General features: G+C 30.4%; 1 protein-coding gene across 1 annotated transcript in view; it reads right to left on the reverse strand.

Annotated features, from left to right (window-relative positions):
- The window catches only part of LOC143235329 (exocyst complex component 6-like), a 189,465-nt gene that overhangs the window by 161,201 nt on the left and 4,925 nt on the right, over positions 1-23,339 (reverse strand). The window contains exon 4 of the mRNA XM_076473384.1: positions 21,145-21,257. Coding sequence (XP_076329499.1) covers positions 21,145-21,257 — 113 coding nt within the window. The remainder of the gene's footprint in view (positions 1-21,144; positions 21,258-23,339) is intronic.

The raw sequence follows: 23,339 nt of genomic DNA on the forward strand, positions 1-23,339 counted from the left end.
TCGTAGATCATAACTTGTCTCTTAATCAGCAGTGGTTCTTTTATCTGTTTTCATGCATCTAGTCAGTCTTTTACTGCTAATGATCTCTCTGTCTGTTCCCTTTCATTTTTTCTGTTTCTCTTTTTTTCTTGGAAGGTTTACAGTGACACTGGACAGTGATAATATTCCTATCATTTTAGAGAGACTGGGTGTGGTCAGTGTTATCCAACCTGAGTGCCACAATGTTAAATGGCCCAAAACTGGTCCTGCTGTTTTTAATCTTCCAGCTATTAATGATTAGGTGGAGAAAACAGCTAATTGTATCATTTTAGCAGCTGTTTGTTATACACTCAGAACCTCAACTTGTTTTCCATGGTGGTTTCCTGCCTGCTAGCAGACATGAAAGACTCTGAAACAGGCCTGGAATATCTTTTGTGGGTATTCCACTCTTTCTAATTGCATTGGTGTTTAGTGGGTCCATGCTCATTCTTTGCAGGCCCAAAATCAAAGCCAAAAGGAATCTTGAACTGAGGGCTGTATCTTGAGTGTCATGCTTTTCAATGTGAAAATCAGTGCTATTACAATCAGTTGTGGCTGTTATTAGATGACGGTGCTGTCAGCTTGTCCCTCTGAGGCTAATTACTATCCTGACCTGTGATTTTTCTTTGTGCCATTTGAAGAAGGTGAATACTCTTTATTAGAAGTAACACCCTTTCTTTGCTAAGCATTTTTCTACTCCTGTTTGTACAGATGGTTTGAACTGTAGTTACTCTGTGGGCTCTCTTAAACTTTGTTGTGGCCCTGTGGTTCTTCATAAAATTTAGTTTTTTTTCTCCTTATTTTCTAGCATATGTGCTTTGAATTTTGCTAAGGAATGCTTTGAACGATATTAATGGTTCCATTTTTCATTCAACATTTGTTTTTAATAATTAAAACATAAACAGAAATGTTTAATGAACATGTATAATACTATGTCCAATTTGGATAACTGTACTGAATTTTATGTCTGAAAGAGGAATACACCTTGAAACTTTATTGAAAGAAAACTGAAAGTCATTTCTTGACCACTGATCATTCATTGCCTTAAACTTTATTACTATTTGTATATTTAATGTAGCATTTGTATTAGTTATAAAACTGTTTTTATTTTTCTGTTTATTTTGGAAGTTGTACTGTTTACTTAATTGGATGCTTAGTAAACACATGTATATTTTCTCAAACTTTTCTTGAACAAAGATCGGTGGTTGTTTCATTGTGGTTCATTATGTGATAGATGATGCTTTATTGCATTAACTACCTGATTCACAGATAAAATACAATCAGTGTGTTAATTATTTATTCTTGAATTACTGTGCATTTTATTAGTTGTCAGCATTTATAAAGGCTTTTGTTCTTTCCACCAATCTACAGTTCCATTTTAAATAACAGTGACACTAAATAATTACACTTTATTATACTACAAACTGTTAAATTACTGTCATACATTAGATAGGTCAGTAAGTTCAGTGCTTAGTAACTCAAATGGTATAAGGGTGTCAGAGAACACATGTATTGAATTTAATAGTTATTATGACATCAGTTGCTGGAACAGCTGGTTGTAAAAGACAGAAGTTATTTTCTGTTAATATTGTTATTCAGTATCTTCACTTAAATGTTTTTGTATTTCTTGTAAAAAACAACAACAACAAACAAAAAAACATGACCTGAATTACCGAAAAGATGTATCAAAATTTAGTGAGACTATTAACTGTAAAGACTAGGTGATATTCTGTTCTACTAAAGAGAACACTTCATTAGTTTTTGGAATTCTTTATCTGAAATAAGCTTGTGAATTATGCTTAAATTTGTATGTAGTACATATCCAAAATATATATTCATCAGAGGTTAGTAAAGTTTGGTCTTATTAAAGAAAGTAAATATTATATATTTATTTTAGGTATCCATTTTGTAAGCTTTCTATCCATCAAACTGCAAACAAGAATGGAAATTTTATGAAGCTAAATTACAATTTTGAATATTTTTTTTTTGATAATGTCTAATATGAACTGTTTCTTTCTTTCTGTAATGTGAGCAGATTTGATGCTACCTATTTGATTTCAAAAGGTATGAAACCAAAACTGATACAGATCCCTTACAAGGTTTAACAGAGGCTGAGGAAACAGTAGAAGAACAATGTGAGGATAAAAGATGTATGTAGAACTGTAGAAAGATGTTTAGGATGATGAAATGTGGGTTGTGTTGATGTGTGTTTTACTTGTAATAACTTATTTATTATAATTGAATTTTATTATTAATAACTTTATATTAACAATATTGTAGTCCTCTAATGGTAAGTTTCTTGAAATCTATAACGTAATGTTCTCTACAGTAGTTATTCTATAAATTATAAAGGGATGTTTTAATTAGCACTTGAAAGAAACATACATTGCAAATAAAATAAAGCACCTTCAAACAAATATTTATCTTATCATGAAATGGAAAGATCTCACCCTGTGTTCAAAACATCAGATAATTGGAAAAACATTACACTAATAAACAAAATCATCATTCATTAATGTTCAGATTTTTTAAACATAAAGAACAAAAACATTTAAGTTATGTTGCTAACAGTGGTTTACAAGTAGTTTGGTTTGGTTTTTGGAATTTCGGACAAAGCTACTCGAGGGCTATCTGTGCTAGCCGTCCCTAATTTTAGCAGTGTAAGACTAGAGGGAAGGCAGCTAGTCATCACCACCCACCGCCAACTCTTTTACCAACGAGTAGTGGGATTGACCGTCACATTATGACACCCCACGGCTAGAAGGGCGAGCACGTTTGGCGACTCAGGTGCGAACCTCAGATTACTGAAGAGCACACCTTAACGTGCTAGGCCATGCCAGGCCCAGGTTTACAAGTAATATTAACACCTTTTGTGTTTAATGAAAGGAGAGTTGAAAAAGAATCTCTCTATATATATCATTGTAACTACTTATTGACAAGTTAGTATTCTTATGTTAGCTTCTCTTGAACTATGTTGAGTCTAACATGTTTCTGACAATTCAACAGGAACTGATACAGAAATACATTACGTTTAATCCTGTTAACAGGTGGTTAACGTCTATTGATGTGTTAAACAGTTTTTACCAAGTTTAAATATTTTTTTTAATGTTGCACAATCTTAAGAAGATAAACAGCCACTACCAAGTTAAGCATGTTTTTTTAATAAATATGAGTCATACTAAACAGCTTGTACAAATTGTAAACATCAGTTTTTGTTTAACAAACTTTACAACTACAATTGGTACCACTTCTGAGCAACAGTTCCTGTTGAACATAAATGACACGTGCTAATCAGCTGTTATCAAACTTGAATAGCAGTTATTATTGAACAAACTTTATGCATATTAAACAGCTGTTTCTATAAAACAATTTTGGGACTTGTTAATGAACAGTGTGTAATCACCTGTTAAATTTGTATTGGCTTATCTGAGTTTAAATTAATTATTACAGATACCATTCTCGGATCCTTTTACACAGTCAAGACACATGTGCTCGGAGAATATAAATATGGCTATAATTGCTTGGTATAAAAAAATTATGTTTTCTTAAAGTTTTAACATTGTGAATATGGATTAATAAAATAAGTATAAGATTGAGTCATCATGAGTACCTTACCATAATTGTCTTACATCTAATGTAAGATATACATACTTTGTCACGTGACAAAATTAAAACCATGTTATTTGTATAATAAAGTTACAAGAAAGAGGCTACATCAACACTGTGAGATAATAAATTATGTTTTTATATTTGGTTACGGTTTTATTAGCATTCATTTATTATTCCTTCTATTGTCCAGCTTATTTCTGAATTTTTAATTGCATTAAAATAATAGCTTACCTTCTAAATGATCATGTTTAATTTGAGTACACATGCATGTAGTGTGAACCTGGCATCAGTTTTCCCGGTGGTGATGTACAGATATCATAAATGTTGTACATTATGAAAATTACAGTTACATGGTTTGTAATCTTGTGATCTAACAAGTGAATGAAAATCTTACATTGAGCTTTCACAAGATGTTGATGAAGATTATTATTACTGATTATTATTAATTGTTGTTAGTAATTTTGTTGTTGCTTTTTACTCCTGATTCATTTATTAATTGAAATATTTATTATTCTGAATTTATATATTGTATTGTTCATAACATTAATTTCCCTAGCCTCACACACATTCATTTACTGTGTGGTAAGTTATCAACTTTGTATTTCAATAATTTAAAAGTCACCCTTTGTATTTCTGTGATTGTCAAAGTATTATTATTATTTTTTGTTCTATTCTGGTTGTAGTGGCAAATTACTCTAGACCATTGCAACATCTTTTTCTACTGATGTCTTTTTCCAAAACAACATTACTTCCTCTCACCCAAAGGTATCTCAGTCCTGGTTTGCACTTTAAGCACTGCTATAAAAATGTTTGCTATCAGTGCACCAGTCTTTTCTACTCCTTTATTTTCTCACCATTTCAGAACATGTGCTGATCATGTGACCACCCTCCATCAATCATATTGTGTCATTTATTACTAGTACTGCTAACTACTTCTGCCACTCTAGCACTATGCTAACTTTCTCAGTTGGTATTCTATTGTATAGACATGTTTTTAAATCATTCTTCATGTAACAAACTTTGGACCATGACTGATCACAAATTAATATCACTTTTAACTAGTGTTTGATTTCTGTTGTTTCTACTTGTTTGTTTTCAATAAACTTCTGTTTTCTAATTTGTTAATATATGAATTTGAGATTTAACCCTTTTGCCCTGGGTATCCTATACTGCGCATGAAACAAAGTTTTAGTGTCTTATGTTCAAAATTTATTAATGTGCTTTTATGACTACATTAAATGAATTAACAGAGTGTAAAGTTTCAACTAATAATCCATATTTTAATTCTTTAAGTTTTAAGGTATTAATTCTGCAGGGTAATATTTAAGAAATACTGCATTTCTCCGAGTGTGACACTTTTTCTAGGCATCTTTTCTCATCTGTTTTATCCATCACCCATTCATAAAGTACAAATTTAAAGTTACTCACTGTAAAATTTTGATTGCTCAGACAAAACATAATTTTCAATTTTGTATGGTTACAAAGCTGTCATAGAATATCAGACCCCTCTTGCTGTACCCACCTGTCACATCCTCTTTTGTTAATAGTTGTCTTTTACATTTAATTATATTTTACCTGTAACTAATAGAAAATCAAGGTTTGATCTATTAAGTTACATCTGAATAGACAAGTGTCAGTTTCTCTTATAATACAACATTTGTTACCATGGGAATCACAACAGGTAACTTGGATGAATTTGTAACAGCTTTTGTTGCATAGTTAGAAAAGCCAGAAATATTGTAATTGTTTGAGAAACGTATCTTCCTTTTGCATGTTATTAGTCTATGTTCTTTGGTGTATTAGTTAATTAACAAAATATTTCATACATTGTTATCATTACTATAAAAATATGCTTAAGTGTTCTCAACATTTGACACCAAGAAAAAAAAAGAAATTGGATAAGTACTTTATTTCTTGTTTTCCTGTTTATTCTTTATTCAATACTCTAAAGGCAATTAAAATGTAAAATAGAGATTCTGTAAGGTTAGTTAAGATTAGATTAGGTGAAATGAATAATAATAATGTAATAAAAATGTTTTACAAGACTAGAATGCAAGCAACTAGGTAGTAGTTCATGGGTAGTGTAATTCAATAACATAATGAGAGCTATGTGCATATTGAGTGATGCAACTTATAATGGCACGAATATTAGTTACAGTTCAAAGGGTAGTCAAACGGGGTGAAAAGTAAAGTTTAATTGTAAATGGATGTATACTGTTATGAGTATAGTTTCATATTACAATTTGAAATCATTTTGGAAAGAAAAGAAGAGTAATTTTGATTTATTTTACATTTTTTGGGCAAAGTCTTTCACTCTCACCTCTAGAAGCAGAGACAGAACCTTCTGCAACTGTAATTAATGAGAACAGAGTCATCTATTTTACTCCAACATCATGAAAAGATCCCACATGAGATGGACCTGTTCCAACCAATTAGTTTATTATTTTTCTTTCAATACCCATCTGGGAAAAGCTGATGATTTTGATATTATGGGTATCACTGAGACTGGGTTAAGTTTGAACAATTTTGATGAAGGAAATTTGTTTGAAATACCAATCTACAGATTATTTACTAGATATAGAATATTGAAAAAAAAAAGTGGTAGTAGTAGCTTTATGTGTGAGGAGTGAACTACATTCTGTTGAGTTAGAATATATTAAAGATAACAGCAATAAGGTTGAGTCAGCTTGGGTTAGTGTTAATGGATATCAATGAAAAGATGTTATTATGGGATATTTTAATTTTAGGGGTATCGATTGGGATAATTTTGCATCTGACAATGAGAGGGATAGGCTTTTGGAAATTGTTCAGAATTCTTTTGTACACCAATTGGTGACAGAATTTAGAATAAAGGAATCTATATTCTATATTAATTTCCAAAGTCAATAGGATAGAGTTGCGGTTGGTGAGCTTTTCAGTACATGCAGATATTGAACTATTAGATTTGGTATTTTATTATATGTAAAATTGAAGACGAATTGTATCCTAATTCCAAATTTTGGTAAAGATAATTTTGATGGAATGAAACATGATCTAGTTCTGTAGATTTGGTTAAAGAGCTGGCAGGTGATCTTGAACAGATGTGGTAAGAACTTAAGGTAAAAATTGATATGTATACATGACATGCGTATTGATGTAAAATATATCATTTGAAGTTCTGAAACTGTAAGACTAAAATTGGGAAACATGAAAATTGATAAATCCATGGACCAGACAACTTTTATCACAGAGTTTTAAAGAAACTTAAAGATTATATTTATGAACCACTAGCTAATACTTTTTCTGAGTCATTGATTAGTGGAAGAGTATTAGAAAACTGGAAGTTGGATGTTGGTCTAATATTTAAAGAAGGTGATAAACATTTCCCAGGCAATCATTGGCCAGTTATTCTTGATGATGAGAAACCCACTTAAAGTAAAATGTATCTCAGGCCAGCTGGTATGATTAACCTGAAAATGACCTAAGAAGGTTGTAACATTCTTCTCTGCTTTATTAATAAAAGTGTTAATATCCATACCAGCCATCCTGAGATATATAGGCCAGTTAATCTTAGATCAGTAGTTGGAAAGTGTTTGGAGTGTGTAATTAAAGATGTATTACAAATTTACTTAAAGCAGATTAACATAATGTGAAAGAGCCAGCATGCTTTCAGTGAGGGAAAGTCTTGGTTAACAAATATTGTGACATTCTTTGTGGATGTTACTGAAAGAGTTAATTAAGGAAATACCATGGATTTGGTTTACCTTGATTTTCAGGAAGCATCTGATGATAAGATGCCTTACAAAACACTCGCTACAAAAACTAAATATGTGGTTCTGGGAGGAATGTTGTTAAATTGGATACAAAACAGTAATAAATGGAATTAGATCTGACTGGGTCATACAAACAAGTAGTGTGTCTCAGGGCTCTTTACTGAGTTATCTGCTATTTGAGACTTGCATTAATGATATTTATTCTGGAATGAGTAATGAAATTTTGAAGTTTGAAAATGACATCAAGGTTTTTGGGGTTGTTAACGGCATCAGAGATGCTGCAGACTTACTAGGAGATTTCGATCATTTAATGTATTGGGCCAACACATGGCAGATGTTTACATGTCCAAAATGTGATGTGGGTTTTCTCAATTCAAATTATTCTTAAAATTTAAATATGAATATATTAAATACTGCAAGTAAAAAAAAATATCATGATGTTGTGATAGAAAAAATCACTTAAGTCACCTGAGCAGTGTATTGTAGCTAGCAATATGGTTAATAGGATTTGTAGTAGTATATATAGAAATACCGAATACAAGACAAGAGGTATTATTGTTTTACTGTATAGATCATTTTCAAGGTCAAATTTAGAATACTTTATACAGTTTTGGTATCTCTTCCTCAACAAAGATATTGAATTGTAAGAGAAGATTCAGAGAAGAGACACTAACATGATACCTGGGATGGCTGGATTGTCCTATGAGGACAGACTAAAAATATCTGAACTTGAATTCTCTAGAGAGGAAAACTTCAGAGGGGACTTGATTAAGTGCTTGAGTTTATTAAGGGTATTGATAGTATTTATCATTCAAACTTTTCATGTCTAGCAGAGACAACAATAGAACAAGGGAGCATAAATTGAAACTTTGGTAGAGTTGGAATTATTTAAAATTTAGATAGGATTACTTTTAAACTGAGTTTAAGAAAAGATTGAATGAATACATGAGTAGTAAGGGGTGACCATATTTGGGAGTTGGAAGGGACATCCTTGATGAAATAATAAGCTCCTTTTGTGCATTTAAAATTTTATAAAATATATAGCTTACCAGCTGACACCCAATGGAGAATAGGATTCTCATAGTATTGGTGAAGATTAAGAATGCTGAAAGGAAAATGAAACAAAGTGAGAAGACTTATCCACTCAAAGGCAAAAGAATGTGTATAGTTGTAAAGGTAGGAAGATCATGTGTGAGATCATGAGTGACAAAAGTACTAGGAGTAGTTATATCGCAGCCTTGACAATCTCCTTTAAAGGACAGTGAAGGCATGCAGCAACAGATATAGTAATGGCTTGATGAATCAGAAAGGAAAAATGTAACACATTCAACCAGAGACTGGGCTGAGACAATGGAACTGACTAAGCCATACATGTAGGTAGGAAGTGTTGACACCCACAAAATGAGGGGCCACTCCATGAGGAGAAACTTGGGAGAATATAATCAATTTAACACCAAATTAAGGGAGCCAGGAAAATGGAAAGCTACAATCATAATGTGGTGACCATGAGCACAGAGACCTGGAATTGGTACCACTGGCTCTGTGATATAAGTGACCACTTTGAAGATGTTGTAATGCACCATAACAACCACCATCCCAGCAGAAGTAGAGGGAAGTGGGACAAAGCTTAAGAACCTTAGTAAAGTTGGTATGGAGGGAACACTCCATGGTAGACCAGAGATTTGAAGGTGATGGATGTGTGAATTATTCATTCCAAACGTGAAGATGAAGGAGGAAGCTAAACTTTACTGAAGTTGAAAAGAAGAATTCATCATTGAATGAGGTATTGAGAAGGGTAAGAAGAGACTTCTCTCCATCATTAGGAATCCTATTCAATAGTGCATCTTGTTAGAGCAGAGTAGTGTGGTGTGGTCTCTGGACTTCAAATGAATGGAAGCAAGCAGGAGCCAATAATCCACAGAATGAAGTGAGCAAAGACTCAGAGTCACAAAAAAGTTTGTACCTCCACACAACTTAGAGCCAAGGTTAGTCTGAATGGTAGGGTCTTGAATTTGAGAATTGGACTTAAAGTTGCAAACAGCTATCAATAAAGTGGACACTATGGAGCAGAACAATAAAGTGTAGATTACTGGGTTTAAATTAGGTTTCTGGTATCACAGGTTTCTATCACGTTGAAGTAGCCAAAATCAAGTTTAGCCATGGGAAATAAATGAATACATAACAAGTCAAAAGATTTTAAGTCCCACTGATGAAAATTAGGATAATAAGATATACAGTTAACAATGATGGAAAACAATCAGACAGAATAAATGAAATATTACAAGTAGTAAAGCTGTGTAATGTAGAAACTATTAAAGCATAATCAGTTAACAAAATACTGATAAATATCTTATGGACAAACCATCTAATTGTATCTAGCCCACAAAGTATGGAATAAAAAAGAATGTGCAAATTGACCAGAATTACTGAAAAAAACATGTGAATAATTAATATCTAACTTAACAGATATCTGAATTAACAAGGACAATGAAGGACACATAATTAAGTCCTGCACTTCTAAAATTAGGATTATAATAGCAATAGTAATGAACATCCAAGACAATTAAGTTTACCCAGAAAAAACAAAGTAGCAATCAGTAACTAACTTTCAATTCATCTAAAGTAACTCAGATGACAGAGGACATAAATATCTAACTTACCAAAGTATGAGCACTGATGACAGGAAATATATAATTTCCCATGTTTGAATTAGGACAAAGCTATTCTTTGGTAAAAGAGCAGCCCAAGAGTTGGCAGTGAGTTGTGATGACTAGTGCTTTCCCTCTAGTCTTACACTGCTGAATTAGGGACGGCTAGGCAGATAGCCCTCGTGTAGCTTTGCGCAAAATTAAAAAAACAAACTAAAACAATAACAAGAAAGGAAGTGAAACTAACAATAAAATCTACAAAAGACACCAGGAGAGGATGACATACAAGCCATTCTCCTTTTTGAAAAAGCGTTCAAGGACTGTATGAACACATAGCAGCAATCTTTAACTTATCACTCAGTTCTGGGTACATCATGGTTTTTTGGAAGCAAGCAATAGTCTTTGTGTTCCATAAAAAGGAAAACCAGCAAGTAAACCAAACAATTACCCCCCATCAGCCTGGCCAGCTGTATAGGAAAAATTCTTGAAAGAATAATTAGTAATAGACTCTCAAACTGTTTAGAAATAACTCGAAAATTACCAGAATTAAAAATGAATTTAGAAAATATAGAGACAGACCACAGATCACCTGGCGATCTAACTTCCTGGAAGATAGAAGTTGGAAAATAAATGTCAGGGAACCTTATACATGTAAAACGGCTCGTTTGGGTTGAGAAAATATTTTACGTTGAGGAGCGAACAACATTTCGACCTTCTTGGTCATCCTTTGTGAACCTGACGATGCCGTTTTACATATATTTCTCTACAAGTGGGTTTTTCAACATCACTGATTATTATTTCATCAGGGGAACCTTCTCCTTTATTCCAGAGGTGGGTGTTCCCCAAGGAGGGTAATTAGCCCTATTCTGTTCATCAATATGCCCTTAAAACACCCAAACTTGGAGTATGCATCACAATTGCAGGACGATGTTGTAGTCTGGAAAAGTGCTCCCACCCCATCAGTAATAGCGACAAATCTACAACTGTTGTTAGATAATATAGAAGAATACTGTGAGAAATATTGTGTTAAACCAAACTTACCAAAATCAATTAGTTACATTCACAAACAAAACATAAAAGAGATCCTTCCAAATTATACACAGGGAAACACTTCTCCAGACCACAACAAACCTGTTAGATTTAACCTTCAATATGAAACTAACATGGGTGAAACATGCAAATAATATATTTAAAAAAAATTGGAAATGCACAAATTATGCAAATAATCTAACCGGCAAAAACCAAGGAACCTCATCAGACAACATAATAAAAATCTACAAAACATATATACGACCTACTATCGAATATGCATTTCCAGTATGGTTAAACATAGGACTGAAACACATAAATAAAATACAATCAATACAACTCTTAATAATTACTGCAGCATACAAAGTCTCTCGTAGTACATTGTGAAAATTTATGTACAAATATACAAACCACAGCCAACAGACTCTTGCATAGTTCTCTAAATTACTTTTAAAAAATTTACAAAAAAACGATCTACTGTGTGAACTTGATCTCCAAAAATGATGAAAGTATTAAAATTAAAAATACATTTTATAATATAAAAATTGTCAAATTTCCTTTGTGTAACCTACAAAACCTCCTAATTGAACACCACTAATTAAACATTCCAAACCAAAATTGTGAAACAATCACAGCTATATGTATAATACACTTTTTGTTCTGCTACTACAATAAGAAAATGTGAGATTATTACACATTTAGTTAATAAACTATAAAAATTCAGAATGGCTATTTCAGTCGCATGTAATCTAAAATTATACACGAATAGTTTAAGTTTTTTTTTTTTTTCAAATTCAAGTGCTTCCTTCCCACCAACACTTAATTTAAGCACTTTATGTATACACACACACACACTATTGTTCAGCTTTCTTTACACGCCTTGCAAGTTTATAAGTCTTTAATCGTTTATGAGTTAACATTCGTTGTTTTTCACGTGTAAATAATATAAATAAGCTATTCTACTTTTAAAATTATTAAAATTTACAGAAAATTTGCAAACAATATGTATGTTAAATATAGTAAAGTAGCAATTTCTAATAAAGAGAAAACTAATTGAAAATAATATAAAAGTAAATAGAATGATACTAGATAACAGTACTACAGGTCTAGGATAAGAAGTTAATTTTTTATTAGTGGAAGCTTCTTGACAAAAGGCATAGAAAAGAGGTGATGAGTTAATAGTGTGAAACTGTCATCGTTTTCTTGAAAGCAAGTTTTTTATTGGAAGTAAAAAAATGATATATAAAATATTTTTACAGACTCATCTTGTGTTATCCCTATTACTAACAGTAATTCTTCTTGAATTTACAACTGAAGGCAAAGAGAGCTTTGAGAACATGGCTGTATCATACTAAAAATATCCCTGGAAAAATGTTAATTTACTTTATTCAGTGAACTTTCTTCAAAGATAATAACAACTGGGGTAAAATCTTGCTATTTGCCAATCAGCTATTTAAGGGGGAAGATATACATACAAACGTGACCACCAAGGAAGGGAATGACTAGGATTGTAAAATTTGTAGAAGGCTTATAACATAGGATGGGAAATCAAAAGATGGAATCTCTAACAGAAAAATGTAAAAATTTCTTAACTAAAGATAAATAGCAATGTATAAATAAACTTGTTTAATCCAGATTGTTAAATCCTCATTCTTCATAATGAACATTATGAAATGATTCAAGCAAATAACTCAAAATATTCAAATATCCTGTATCATGTTAAACATTCAATAAATTGTCTTTTTCCTTCACAATAACTGTATTTAATAACACATTAGGACACATGATTGTAGGAACAAAAGAAAGAGGAACACTAAAAAATGTATCAGACAAGGATACATTGCTACAGCTGTACCAAACTATCCTTAAAACATCTCAAACTGAATGTTATGAAATAAAATATAATGCCACAATAATAATGTATGTTGAATAAAGATGTAATGTTTACTTCCATAAAAATAATTTTACGTCATTACAGCAGAAGTATCAAACGAGAGGAACATCTTGATAGTTATTGAACATATCTTATTGAAGTATGCTTGTTTGTTATTGGATAAAACAATATAGTTTCATATAATATAGTACTGGTTAATACAAACAAATTACTGTTTAAAACATTAAAAATAAACACCAGCTAACAAAACAACACTAAGTATACAATTAACTTTTAATGTATTCTATCCATTCATCCATCAATATTTTCAGAAACTAAAACAAATAATAAATATACTGTGTACATAAACATATAAATATAGCTCTATATACAACAAGCAAAAAAATGGTATTATTAAATAGGATCAATTTACCAAAAATTTATAAACTGATTTTATGGAAATTGTTTGGTTTGCACACAAAAGGCACTTGAAAACTATCTCCCAAAAACTCAGCAACAAAGGTATGGACAGATTGTTACAATAAACTATTTTGTGGAAAAACAAATGTACCCACAAACAAAAAAATGTACAATGTACTATGCAGATAAATATCTTTCTTAGTTACTAAACAAAAAATATTCCACAATACTTGATTTCTTCAAACTGAAAAATATCAACATCTAACACAACCAGAAAAATAAGTATGTTATACAGTTTCTTTGCAGCAGTTATAAGTTTATAATGATTAATAAAATATTTTCCAAACACACACACAAAAAAACAGTTCTGACTTGTTTCATTTGAAATCTACTTATAAATATTATGTTTTAAAGTTAGTTTCTCTGATATATTTTTATTATTTACACAAAAACATGACAATATTATCAAATTTTATAACCTTTTAACTAATGTTAAAATCCCAATTCAGTTAAATGGTTTTAGCTGTTTCCAGAAGTGTAAAACTAAACATAAAGAAGCACTTAATAGTTTAAAACGTCAAAGCAATATACACATATTTACACTAATTATTCATGTCCACAGTAACATACTGTTCTGAAAAAAAATTGCCTATGGTCAAAACAAAGTAATACAACAGGCTGGGACAAGAAACAACTAAATGTTGAACATTCAAGAGTAAGCAGTTTGAATCATGATGTGACCACTGAAGTTCAACCTGACAAAATGGATTGTAAACAACTATGAGTTTTTGTGAAAACATTTAAGAAACACAGGGGCTGATACCTTACAGAAATTTCCACCCTTCATGATGGTTATTAGCTTACAAATATTTTGAACCCTTAAGACAACTGATGGTCAAAAAAAATTTTAACCCTCATCACTAATCTCTGTAACTGTTGAAGGCCTGTGCAAGGAACTTGCACTATCATTAACAAATTCTTTTATATTAGTTAAAGGCCACTCTGACTTTTTTTCACAAAACATGAAAGTTTTTACTGATAATCTAAACATGGCTATCTTTTACTAGAATTTTTATATTGCTCTGTACCTTTTTCATTTGTCTGAATCTCTTGAGTATCTAATATGATACACAATAGGTATTCCATGAATTAAAAAACAACAACAACATGATGTAGTACCATATTTGTACTAACATAAAATAACATCACGAGTACTAAGCTTTCTGTTTACAATCAGTAACAGGAGTAATGTTACAAAATTTAATCATTAACAAATGTTTACTGGTAGTTCTAGTGCTTTAAACATGTACAAGTTTGGGACCTTCAAAATTGGTATTTCTATTTCATGTAACAAACAAATTAAAGAAACAGAAGCAGAAACAGTATAGTGTTAGAGAGAAAAAAAAAACCCTTAATGTTTAATTACATCTCTCCCATGAGCAGTCAAATTTATAAATGAAAAAGCATGAATGATATAAAAAAAGCAACACTTAATGACTGTAATTATGAAAAAAGTTGGATCTTAACATATTTTTCATAAAGTATGTATTATTCACACAAACAAAGTTAATGATATTATGTTATTATTAACTGCAATGGACTATTCCACTAAAACCTCTTTGCAAAGAAAAAGTATTTAACTACACCATCTACCAGATAGTGGGGTTTATTTAATGTAAAGTACAAAAACTGTTGAAAATTATTCTCCATAAAAACCTGATGATGTGTCGTTCATTATGAGCCTGAAATGTACAGTACAACATAGCTAATAATTATTTTATCTAATTAGTCAATTACAATTCAACCAGTAGCATACTTATATGACAAGTAAAAGGCACAATTTTAAATGTTTCATGAAAGTTAAGCACAAATAACTTCTTTCAGTGTCAAATTATTAGAGAAACATGTCAAACATTTTTTCCCATTTGTAGACTATCCTACCAAACATTTCTTACAAGCATGAGATGTGCGAGATTTATTTCAAAATAAACTGAACACTGACTTTCAGATACGCAGCACGTAAATATATTTAATATTAAGTAAAAACCAGCTGCCAGCTATAACTGTCTGATGTAAGTAGAGGATGAAAAGTCTGTTTATACAACGATAAACAAATTATACTACTTTGTAATATTACTACAGAGCTGCCAGCTATAACTGTGTGATGTAAGTAGAGGATGAAAAGTCTGTTTATACAATGACAAACAAATTATTCTACTTTGTAATATTACTACAGACATATTTGTTTTGTATATGTTACAAACAAACTGAATTATTCTATAGTAGTAACATCATGTGCTCTTCTGCATTAGTTTGGTAAACAAATTTGTCAAATTATTTAGCACCACAAAACAGTCACCTTATAGCAACATCAACAGTGACAACCATCTAGCCACTTTTTCATGGTTGTAGTACTGTTTGTTTGTTTTTTAGCATCTCCCACTATATTACAGTATACCATATTAGCAGGGTAACAATCACATTAACATTGTTTATCCTTGTGATAGTACTGTGTTTTTCTAGTGTCTGCCATTAGGTTGCAGCAGTTGTGGTATAGTAACAATCATTTAGCCATTTTTGGATTATTATAACACAATGTATTATTATGTTACAGCATACCAGTCAACTCTACCTATATTATTGTAGATAATACTAACTGTTCTCTTCTGTATTGTCTGCTTACACTTTTAACTTCACCACATACCAGGTTGGCAATTTTACTTTGCATCCACATGATGATGTTTCTTCCAGTAATAACTGGGACCACACTTGAAAAACTGTATTAAGTACCATTCTAAAAATCTCATAAAGGCCCTTTGTGTTTGTTTTGAAAACACATCTTTAGAGATATTGATTATACAGATGACTCTCTTAACACAACTATATCAGTGTACTGAATCATAAAAAAGACAGTTTAGATCTATCATAGCTGCTATTTATTAGACCACAATGTTTGTTTATATTCTAATATCTGTATATAACTTTACAATTAGTTGTTAAGTTATATTCAGAAAACACAAGGAATTCACTTGTGTCACAACAACAGTTTATTAGATGATTCAAGTTCATTTTCTACTATCTATATATTACCTTGAGACCAAACAGTTATGAGCTAGCTATTAAATCAAATGGAAAATTAAAAGAGAACTTTTACACTGACCCGTGTTTAATGTCTTTTTTTATTACTTGTATTATGATCACAATTTAATTATAATATCAAACTTCCCTCAGAATCACTCTTTCCCTATTCTATAACACAATAAATGGGCCAAACAAAAAAGTAATTTAGAACTGAGAAATAAAGCAACATATGGGTCAAATAATTTTAATAATTTAGTGTTATAAACATTTTGGCTCTCACGAAATTTTAAAACTATATGACCAAACAATTAAAAACTGGTCGATACATTTTGTTAGAAATAAGTAGAAAGTGCACTTCTTGGCCTAATTTCGCTTTATGGCAGACATTAATATGGTAAGCTCTGCTGCTAGAACTGTCCATTTTTAACAAAACTATGGTGATCAGTAATATTCAACAATTTTTAGAATCAGGATCAACAAATTACTCATGAACAGTTGTATTTTTATTGTAGTAGAGAAGCTTCTTTTGTGTACAGTGTAACTTCTAAACATATAATTACTGTGCAAAATTACTCAAACACTTATATGCTTTACATATTTCTAAAATTACTTTGATTGAATGACTTAATGATATTTCAACACATAAAAAAAAAACATGAATTTTATCTCATAACTACAAAAAGCTGGTAGTTAAAACCATATGTAACTTCTATTATAAAGAAGCTTACACATAGAACAACCTTAAATATAAAATTTTCAAAATTACTTACAGATCAACCTATACAAAATATATACTTCTTGATATTCCTACAAGTATCTATATTCTTAGTTATACCAACTAACAAGACATGCTTTAACAGATATGAGGTGTTCTTTCATTATAAAAAAGCCTAGACACCTAGTTATCATAAAAAAAAATGTTAAGGAAAACTATCGTATTTATATGCAAGAAAGTATCAGTTAATTGTGCAAATTTGTGGTAAGCACTGTTAAATATATGAATAAACAAACATTCTGAATTTAAGTGGTTTTCTATTAAATGAAACTAATTATGGCTAAATTAACTAACACATTCATGATTATTAACTTCAAAATGTAAAATAGAATTTTAGTTATAAACATTATACCATAAATTTAAGATTTTATTTCTATCTACCTTAGAAAAATAAAAATAATATATGTGCAAATTTTATGCATGTGTGATTAACTGACTACACAACAGACATTCAACTATTATTAAACTCAACAGACAGTTAAAACTGATTCATTAATAATTATGGTATTAATACAGAGAATTCTCAAGTTATGTCTAATATATTACTGTGATAAAAAAAATCTATGGAGAGAAACTTTTTGGTAATAAAATCTACAACTGTTTCCAACTTCTGATCAAAACAAAATACCTATATAGTTCAAATAAAAATTAAACAAGTAATGAATATTATATACGTCTAACATACCACCATACTTATGATGATTGGAAGGTATTGATCCATCTGTCATGGTACCTCTATGCAAGCAAAATTTTTGCAATAATCCCAAACACAAGATTCAGCTAGCTCAGAAGGTTTAGTTTTGTTCTGAACACATATCTTAAGATAACAATGCAAAATAATCCTCATAAACAAATATATATATATATATATATATATATCAAACAATTTAACCAATACTAAAAATAAACTAACATTAAAGAAAGAAAAAATAAAACATTACTTTATTCACAGTCTACAACTATTTATCATCTTACCGTCATTCTTTCTAAATTTGTATTTACACCTGTCAAAGGCTAGCTGAGAAACTAAATAAGACTTGACTTTTAATTTAAAAAATGAAACTTGACATCTTGCAGGACATGTCTTGGAGTAAGACATCAATAGTATCAGGTTTCTTAAGGACAACATATGACTAGGTAACTAAACATACAACTTTCATCAATAGTATCAGGTATCTTAAGGACAACATATGACTAGGTAACTAAACATACAACTTTCATCAATAGTATCAGGTATCTTAAGGACAACATATAACTAGGTAACTAAACATACAACTTTCATCAATAGTATCAGGTATCTTGAGGACAACATATGACTAGGTAACTAAACATACAACTTTCATCAATAGTATCAGGTATCTTAAGGACAACATATAACTAGGTAACTAAACATACAACTTTCATCAATAGAATCAGGTATCTTAACAACATATAACTAGGTAACTACAACTTTCATCAATAGTATCAGGTTTCTTAAGGACAACATATAACTAGGTAACTAAACATACAACTTTCATCAATAGTATCAGGTTTCTTAAGGACAACATATAACTAGGTAACTAAACATACAACTTTCATCAATAGTATCAGGTTTCTTAAGGGCAACATATGACTAGGTAACTAAACATACAACTTTCATCAATAGTATCAGGTTTCTTAAGGACAACATATAACTAGGTAACTAAACATACAACTTTCATCAATAGTATCAGGTTTCTTAAGGACAACATATAACTAGGTAACTAAACATACAACTTTCATCAATAGTATCAGGTATCTTAAGGACAACATATAACTAGGTAACTAAACATACAACTTTCATCAATAGTATCAGGTTTCTTAAGGACAACATATAACTAGGTAACTAAACATACAACTTTCATCAATAGTATCAGGTTTCTTAAGGACAACATATAACTAGGTAACTAAACATACAACTTTCATCAATAGTATCAGGTTTCTTAAGGACAACATATAACTAGGTAACTAAACATACAACTTTCATCAATAGTATCAGGTTTCTTAAGGACAACATATAACTAGGTAACTAAACATACAACTTTCATCAATAGTATCAGGTTTCTTAAGGACAACATATAACTAGGTAACTAAACATACAACTTTCATCAATAGTATCAGGTTTCTTAAGGACAACATATGACTAGGTAACTAAACATACAACTTTCATCAATAGTATCAGGTTTCTTAAGGACAACATATGACTAGGTAACTAAACATACAACTTTCATCAATAGTATCAGGTTTCTTAAGGACAACATATAACTAGGTAACTAAACATACAACTTTCATCAATAGTATCAGGTATCTTAAGGACAACATATGACTAGGTAACTAAACATACAACTTTCATCAATCAGGTATCTTAAGGACAACATATAACTAGGTAAGGTAGTATCTTAAGGACAACAATATATGACTAGGTAACTAAACATACAACTTTCATCAATAGTATCAGGTATCTTAAGGACAACATATAACTAGGTAACTAAACATACAACTTTCATCAATAGTATCAGGTATCTTAAGGACAACATATAACTAGGTAACTAAACATACAACTTTCATCAATAGTATCAGGTATCTTAAGGACAACATATAACTAGGTAACTAAACATACAACTTTCATCAATAGTATCAGGTATCTTAAGGACAACATATGACTAGGTAACTAAACATACAACTTTCATCAATAGTATCAGGTATCTTAAGGACAACATATAACTAGGTAACTAAACATACAACTTTCATCAATAGTATCAGGTATCTTAAGGACAACATATAACTAGGTAACTAAACATACAACTTTCATCAATAGTATCAGGTTTCTTAAGGACAACATATAACTAGGTAACTAAACATACAACTTTCATCAATAGTATCAGGTTTCTTAAGGACAACATATGACTAGGTAACTAAACATACAACTTTCATCAATAGTATCAGGTTTCTTAAGGGCAACATATGACTAGGTAACTAAACATACAACTTTCATCAATAGTATCAGGTTTCTTAAGGACAACATATAACTAGGTAACTAAACATACAACTTTCATCAATAGTATCAGGTTTCTTAAGGACAACATATAACTAGGTAACTAAACATACAACTTTCATCAATAGTATCAGGTTTCTTAAGGACAACATATGACTAGGTAACTAAACATACAACTTTCATCAATAGTATCAGGTATCTTAAGGACAACATATAACTAGGTAACTAAACATACAACTTTCATCAATAGTATCAGGTTTCTTAAGGACAACATATAACTAGGTAACTAAACATACAACTTTCATCAATAGTATCAGGTTTCTTAAGGACAACATATGACTAGGTAACTAAACATACAACTTTCATCAATAGTATCAGGTTTCTTAAGGACAACATATGACTAGGTAACTAAACATACAACTTTCATCAATAGTATCAGGTATCTTAAGGACAACATATAACTAGGTAACTAAACATACAACTTTCATCAATAGTATCAGGTATCTTAAGGACAACATATGACTAGGTAACTAAACACAACTTTCATCAATAGTATCAGGTTTCTTAAGGACAACATATGACTAGGTAACTAAACATACAACTTTCATCAATAGTATCAGGTATCTTAAGGACAACATATAACTAGGTAACTAAACACAACTTTCATCAATAGTATCAGGTATCTTAAGGACAACATATAACTAGGTAACTAAACATACAACTTTCATCAATAGTATCAGGTATCTTAAGGACAACATATGACTAGGTAACTAAACATACAACTTTTCAGGTGACTATACGTTTTCTTTTTCCTTTTTTAAAAATCAAAAGATGCATAATAATTATTGGAAAGACTAACAATTTATAATAAAGCAGTATATAGTGACATTTAAAATTAACTTTGATTACTTTTATGTTCCACTTACTTTTCAAGCAGAACTACAGCAACTTGTGGGTTTACCCTTAAATACTTGCTATTTTCTTGTCCATAGTCATGAAAGTAGGTTGACCAGTCCCATGTCATGAAAAGATCTAGAAGCTATTAGAAAATATAACTACAAAAATTCTGCAAGATAAATTCCAGTGCACCAAAATAAAGTAAACTGCTATACATATATTAACTAACAAAAATTACAAGAAAAAGGAATTGTACACCATAAGTCAGAAAGTAATAATAAGAAATCAGTTTTAGTGAAAGGAGACTGATGGACTCTGTGACTAAACTAAAATAACTGGAAGATGTGATATCCAAAAATATATATAACTATTTTACATAGTAGAGTTTCCACAGTTAATATATCTTTAATTATGTTTGTTTGTTTGTGTTTGAATTTCATGCAATGCTACACGAGGGCTATCTGCACTAGACATCCCTAATTTAGAAGTCTAAAACAAGACGGAAGTCAGCTAGCTATCCCTAATTTAACAGTGTAAGACTAGAGGGAATTACGTACTTTAAATACTACACATTCACACTTAGACACAACTAGCTATCATCTGATCTTAACATTGGTAATAGAAGGCGTATTTAATGGCCTAAATATAAGCATTGGGTGTAAAACATTATTGTAACAAAGGCTTAGTTGAAATGCTACTCCATTGAAACCCTTGGTAACTTTTATCTTACTTTTGTCTATACCTCAATGTTAATAAACAACTGAAAAAAATAGAAATAAAATGCTATTTAACTTATTGTGGTGCAATAAGTGAGCCTAGGGTATTATTTGTTTTATAATTAAGCTTAAAAATGTACTGTGCAATAACTTACTCTGAGCTCAATAAAGACAAAATATCAATTCTAAATCTAAATAATTTCTGAATTAAATTGCTTTGTTGTATCACCAAAGTTAACAAGAATAAAAAACAAACCAATATGTATATTAAACATTCACAACATAAATACCATGGTTGACCTAACAATATTAATTGGTAGTTTTGTTACAAAACAATGATATAAATTGTAGACCATTACTATTAAAACAAAGAAGCATGACACAAACTGTTTATTATATATATTAACACCAGAGGGACATTTAGAGTGTTCCTTCTAACACACACATTATACTCTTTAACACTGTAAATACCTGACAGCCATAAAGCTTCTTATTTCCAAAGAATGCAACATGTAGATCTTCAATGATTTCAGTTTACTAAAATGTTTAGTTAAAATAAAGTTATTTCAATTTTTAAGTCTATCTCATGCTACGTTTATCATTTTTATAAAGTACTTCATAACTTAATGTTTCATGAAAAATTCAAAATCTTCCTATTAACAGTAAGCAGAGCCAATCTTTATACATATACTCAAAAGGTGATATACAAAACTGTAACTTTTATCTCTGTATTTCTATTGACTGATGGAACTTTTAGGTGAATGGGTCTATTCAGATACCAAAAACAATTTTGAATCTATTCAATGTTACACAGGGTGGCTTTCAAATGCATTACTAAACTTTTGTAAAAGAAATAGCAATAACTAACATACTGAGCAAGAGCAAGAATTTAAACTGAACAAAATACACTATTCATTTCAAGCAGGCTAAACTAGCCTAACAATCCTTTGACTATTTATGTACATGTAAAACTGAATGAGTGCTTAAATCTTTATCAGTACTACATATAACCCAATAAAGGTGACATAAAATATTTTAAGTAGATTGACAATTCTTTTTTAGGATAATAAAGAGCAATGATTAGTAGGGCACATTACAAGTACAGATGTTGATGTCATTTATGTCAATAATAACAGAAGACATTCCTGTCATGGGTAGATGTACATAAAAAAATGTGTGCATTACATGAAAGATGGCAGTGACAACAGTTAAAAAGATGTTAAAACAGTTTTCACAGAACAGAAAAATAAAAAAATAAAAAGGAACGGAAATTACAGAAAATGATAATGTAAAGAAATATATAGGAAACAATACTTATATACGGGAAATAGGAAAATGAATAAAAATATAGGTGATATTAATATATAGGAAATAATACTAATACACGAGAAATAGAAAAATGAATAAAAATACAGATGATATTAATATTAATATATAGGAAACAATACTAATATACGGTAAATAGAAAAATAAATAAAAATATAGGTGATATTAATATATAGGAAACA

The sequence above is a fragment of the Tachypleus tridentatus genome, chromosome 12 (genome assembly GCF_004210375.1).
Source record: "Tachypleus tridentatus isolate NWPU-2018 chromosome 12, ASM421037v1, whole genome shotgun sequence".
Taxonomy (NCBI): domain Eukaryota; kingdom Metazoa; phylum Arthropoda; class Merostomata; order Xiphosura; family Limulidae; genus Tachypleus; species Tachypleus tridentatus.